The sequence below is a fragment of the Nanorana parkeri genome, unplaced genomic scaffold (assembly GCF_000935625.1).
Source record: "Nanorana parkeri isolate BGI_ZX_2015 unplaced genomic scaffold, ASM93562v1 scaffold1991, whole genome shotgun sequence".
NCBI classification, from domain to species: domain Eukaryota; kingdom Metazoa; phylum Chordata; class Amphibia; order Anura; family Dicroglossidae; genus Nanorana; species Nanorana parkeri.
In genome coordinates, this window is record NW_017308259.1 from 190,136 (window position 1) to 196,135 (window position 6,000).

The 6,000-nt window shown below is 42.9% G+C and overlaps 1 protein-coding gene across 1 annotated transcript in view; it reads left to right on the top strand.

Moving 5' to 3' along the window:
- The window catches only part of LOC108800320 (mitochondrial import inner membrane translocase subunit TIM44-like), a 207,288-nt gene that overhangs the window by 179,585 nt on the left and 21,703 nt on the right, over positions 1-6,000 (top strand). The window contains exons 8-9 of the mRNA XM_018572296.1: positions 1,790-1,879; positions 1,982-2,092. Of these exons, the coding sequence (XP_018427798.1) occupies positions 1,790-1,879; positions 1,982-2,092 (201 nt within the window). The remainder of the gene's footprint in view (positions 1-1,789; positions 1,880-1,981; positions 2,093-6,000) is intronic.

Genomic DNA, 6,000 nt, shown 5'->3' on the forward strand with positions numbered 1-6,000 from the left:
TGTTGATGACATAGACGGGGGAGTAAATGTAGATACAGTTGAGGGGGGTTAGAGTCAATGGTAAGCAGGCATGGTGGGGAGAGCATCATGGTGAAAATCAGTTGGAGTAGTCAGAGCTGTAGCTAGCCTATTTTGCGCCCGAGGCAAGAACAGAAAATTGTCACCCTAAGCTCAGTATATAGTGAGCTACAGCTCGCGGTATACTGAGACACCACAACTGAAGCTGATCCCGGCAATTCTCTCTGGATACATCCAGCTGTGGGATTAACAGCTAGCTCTGCCTATCCAGAGGCAGAACCAGCTGTGCCCGCCCCCTCCCCCGTCCGTTCCGAGCACAGTACATGCAAAGCCGTGCAGAGCAAAGCAAAGCTGTCGAGCATGGAGCTTCGCATGTAGTGTGTGAGCTGAGCGTGGCCAGATGAACGACTGCATCGTCAGCCAATTGGCTCGAGCGTAAAACCGAATGGCCTTCGCATCTTGATGCGTGGGTTTATACGCGCGAGCCGATTGGTTGAAGAAGAGGTCTCCCGAGTCCCTCTCTTCAGTTCTCACCGCTGGCAGCGTGAGAGAGCTGCGGCACCGCAGGCTCCTCAGAACGGTGCTGGCAGCGTGAGAAAGCCGCGACACGGCGGCCGCACGCAGAGCACACTTTTTAAACATTGGCCGCACTAAAAAATCTTCGGGCCCGCGGGGGTGCAGCAGTGTCCTGGCTGCACCCCCACCCAGCCTGCACCCGAGGCGAGTGCCTCAGTTGCCTCGCCCTTCATACGGCCCTGGGAGTAGTAGGGTAGTGAAGGGAAGCATGCAGGTGAGGTGGTGAGAGCAGGAAAAGTGGGCATTTGGCAGAGTGGTAAGAATGGGGGTGAACTTGGCAGAGTGGTGGGAGGTGGGGGTTGTTTGGCAGAGTGGTGAGAGAAAAGAAGGGAGTCATTCATTTGGTAGAGTGGGGAGAATTGGGGGCTTTTAGCAGATTAGTGAGAGCAGGTGGGGGAAACAGAGGTTGGCTTTTGGCAAAGTGGTGAGAGCAGGGAGCAGACAGCAGCAAGGCTTGACAAAAGGGATCCACCCCCAAAAAACTTTCTGTTTCTACAGAACTTCCAATGTGAATGCATGAGTTAGTCCTGTTTTGCTGATGATTCCTCAAAGCTGAGCTAAATATGACAGCGAGATCCCGCTGCCACTACGGTGCATGTCCTGAAAACCGCTGCCACATTGGAAAGTTGGCAGTATGGCAGCAAGATTTCATGCATGAAATGGCATGGCAGCACGCTATTGGACTTGACCTGAATTTTGCCTTCATATTGAGCTCAGCTCTGTGGAATGCGGAAACATCGTGAGGACCGGACTGAAGTATACACTGTGCAGGCGTGGCCCTATACACACATTACTGCACATGCACAGGGACAGGTTGTTTGCGCCACACTTTGAGGGTTGACTCGTGTGCCTTCATGTACATTACTGCCCATGCATGGGGATATGACTGCAGACAACGCATTGATTACAGAAGGAAACCCAAAGCTATCTTAGAGAAGTCCCTGGAGGTGAACTTTTTTATTTAAAATTGCCTTTTCTAAGTTAAAATTTTCCGTTACAATAAATAATTACTATTTATCTTTAACCAACTAAATGTACATTATTATTATATCTGCATTTCAACATGAAGCCAATGGGGAAACAGAAATGCTACTGCACTTACTGTACTCTTTTATAATAACTATGGGATGAGTTTTTGTTACTAACATTATTTAGGAATATGTGCATATGATGTTTACACTGTGTTTTCATTTAGACATATTGTCAGTTGGCACATCCTATTCAGCAAGCCAAAACAATGGGCCTACAGTTTCACTCCAGGATCCTGGATATTGACAACATTGATGTAAGTGTCTCTATTTTTGTGTTTTATAGACTTAAATCTATTTTTCATTTGCAATTGTACAAATCACTAAAATTTGCATTACTACATGTTTTTTTCCCCCAGCTACCAATGGGAAAGATGATGGAACAAGGTCCAGTTCTCATTATAACATTCCAGGCTCAAATTGTTATGGTTCTCAAAAATCAGTTAGGAGAGGTTGTAGAAGGAGACCAGGTAAGTCCAACTAAACCTTGTTAGCATGAACTTTAAAAGTCAAAATGTAGTAGGGAGTTCAGTTAATAGACCATTTCAAGTCTTCAAGGGCTTCTTAAAATGTAATGTCTGGATGTCTAGGAATACTTTTAATACACTTTTAGCTTACTAATTTATATTTGTGTACTAAACATAAAGTAAAGAAATATGTACATAGAGACACCTAGTGCATCAGTAAACTGATTTCATATGAGTTTATTGGAAGTCTTTAAATGTAACAATAGGCAAAATAAAAAATTTCATATATGATGCGGTTTGTCATCAGCATTACCAGCACAGCTTGTGCTTTTCTGAGTCCCCTGATAACATTACCCGTTTATTAGGGATGCACAGATAGTTTTCGAGTACCAGTGCAGATACTTGGCATTTTCATGAGAACTACCAGGGCTGCAGCGGTTGCAGCTGGGACCTGGCTCTGGCGCTCCACTACTGTCCTGAAATCATTAGTCTGTATTGTTTTAGTAAAACTGTCACATGACAATAAACAAAAATGTATCAGTACTCGTACTTGTAAGTACTCGGCAAGTACCAGTACTCGTACTCGCAAAACTGGTATCTGTGCATCCCTTTATTTATATTTATAAAAACAAAATCGTACATTAAAACAGAGATGTACAAATCCCAGGAGCTCCGTGTGCTCCTTACAAATGACAGCTGCCTCCTAATTTTAGAATTTTTCTCTAGTGTAGTCTTGGAGCATATAAGTATCGGTACATGTACTCATACTTGTACTGAGTACTGTACTTGGTATCTGTGCAACCCTACCGTTTATCCTGCCAGTAGATCAGTTATGTTTCCACTTCCTTTAACACGTTCAGAGTACTCTCAAATAAACATGTTGTTTTAAATGGATTTGAAATTACACTGTCATGAGAAAATTATAAGGGCTGCCATTGCAGGCCTCTTTCCGAACATGCTAGATGCCTGATTGTCCAAATAGAAAAAAGTTATATCCCGGAGGACTATCAGTATATTGTGTATTCATGGGTCCCCCCAAGGAACACACACATTGATTCACAATGATTATCAGTCTGTAACCAGGGTACATAAACCATAAAGAAGGCGGTCCGCACCAAGAAAAATGTGCCGACCGCACTGATTCATTCAAGGAACATATGTTAATACTCAGGAGCAAATTGATTAAGCGAAGTCTATTCAAAACCCGGGATAGCCAGGGTGTTCAGTTTAACAGTTTATGATGGTTGTGTTTACACACTGTAAACTACCAAAGGGAATAATTGAATTTGAGCCCCAAACCAGTGATTGAATCCCACATGTGTTAGTTTCACATTGCAAGGTTATTCAAATTAGCTCCCATTCAGGACTGCAATGTTCCTCCTTTCATCAATGATTGAATGTAGTTCAAAGATATGTTTATAAGGTACTAACCGGCTTTCCCTTCAGAGTGGTATATCCACACATTCCAGGTGTCACAATCTGTAACATTGTAGCCGTATACATGGTAACTGTATCACTCCTGTGAACTCCCAGGTGGCCACATGTAACCCTGACAGCTACACAACGTTGATGCGTTTCACCCCTCCTCCTGGGGCTTCATCAGAACGTAAATTAGGGGGTGGGAGTATGATCCTTTTAAGGGTATCTTCACCCCCTCATCTGTTAACCCCTTCCAGACCTACTCTGGTATTAACTCAAAAAGAAATGAATCACATTTAAAACAACTATCCCTAAACCACACAGGATCAGAAAATAAAAACTAGATGGTTATAGGGAACAAGATGTATTCTCTCTGTACTGTAGTGACAACAAAAGATCTGTGTTCATGTGGCCAAGTTCCAACATTCCTGGAGGGTGGCAATATGATTCAAGTAATCTATCACCTCAAACCACCTGAATGACTTTAAAGAAATACCTGTAAATTTAATTCTGTATTTAGACCTCTAGGGGATAATGTGTCTAACCTATATATCCACATCTTCTGCTTTTGTTTTAAAATTTTAGCAAAGTCACCCCTACATGCTGATAAATTCAATATGTAGATCCCTTTGACTTTTAGACCTTCTGGATTTCCATTGTGGAATTTATCATAGTGCTGGGCGAGGGGACTATCAACTTCTTTATTCTTTATGTCCCTTAAATGCTCACCTATCCTCACCCGTAACTGTTTGGTCTTTCCTATGTAGTACTTACTACATGGACATTCCAGTTGGTACACTACTTTACTCGAGGAACAATTAATAAATTGATTGATGTTATACATTCTTTTACCATCACTGGTATTGAATGTTTTCGATTACCACAAGGGTACATGCCCTTAACTTTGACACTACCTCCCCCTAACTGTGTCTTCTTCGTGCTGGACTTATACTCCGAACTGACCAAATGGTCTCGGAAATTGCAAGCTCTACAAGCCACCATTTGCGGATAAGGGCCCAGTATTTCTCCCAGTTTTGAGTTCAGATGGAGTACATGCCAATGTTTCTTCAGGCTTTTTCTTAGAGTCTCCCACTGTGACCCGTACTGTGTTATCAAACGGACTGGTACCTCAAAGCACTACCCCTTCTTCCTCCAGTGCTCAGAATCTGTACTCTCTACCTTCCATTTACCTTAGCTTTGCTATTCCTCAGGGTTCTATGGGGGTACCCTCTAGCTCTGAATCTATCATACATTGCCCTTGATTCTTTTTCAAAGTCCGAAGACAATGAACAATTGCGTTTAATGCATAGGAATTGACCCATAGGTATTCCCTGTATCTGCGATTTCGGATGATGGCTGATGTCATGTGAAATAGTGTTTGCTGCCGTCTCCTTTCTAAATGTACTCGTTCTCAATTCATCATTTTCCAATCTAACCCGAAGATCAAGGAAGGGAATTTTGTTCATACTCGTGACATAAGTTAAATGAATATTCCTATCGTTATAATTTAAATCTCGTATGAACTCATCCAAATCTTCCTTGGGGCCCTCCTATACCATCATGACATCATCTATATACCTGAGCCACAATATCACATGGCTCAGTTATAGATGATTATCATAAACCTCCTCTGCCTCCCAGAGACCCAAATGGAGGCAGGCAGGGGCGGGTGCCCCCATGGATGTCCCCTTGATTTGTTTATAGTACTGTCCATTAAATTGGAAAAAATTATTGTTAAGTGCAAACTCCAGGAGTTCCTCAAGGAATTTGTTTTGATATGCTGCCAAGGGGAAATGTTCCAGAGATTCTACATCTATCCCTACCAAAATGGAACCTTCTCGAACCTTCATTTCTCTAATCTTCCAGAGTACATCACCTGTATCCTTTAGCATAATTGGACCACCAGGTATTTCCCTAAGTTTTCTAAGGGGCCCCCTACTGCCGAAACTATAGGTCTGCCCGGGGGATTTGATTTATTCTTGTGTATTTTTGGTATAATATAGAATGTGGGGGTATTAAATTATTTAACTTTCAAGAACTTAACTTCTTTAGTGGTTAGTAGGCCGGCCTCCCTTGCTAAATCGAGCTTGAAATTAAAATTGAGAATTAATTCTTTAAAGGGCTCCCCCTTTAAAAGGGCTCCCCCTTGCTGTTGAAACACATGATTGTACAATGTGCGCACACTAATAGACAATTACTGTGACAAATGTATTTGTAGTTGCAATAAAAGTATATCCCTCTTCAATTTTTGGTATGTTTGCTTGTCTGAGAGGAGACGTTTCACCTCTCCAACATGCATCTCTTCCGGAAGGAGGACCACATTTCCCCCCTTGTCACTCATTTTAATTATCAGGTCCGGTTTCTCTTGTAATTCCTTCAGTGGCGGACCTAATAACCAAAGGGCCCTGGTGCAAGATTTTATCTTGGGCCCCCCTCCCAAGATGGGGGGGGGGGGCGCTGGAGCGGATCACCCTGCCCCCCCCCCCCCCCCC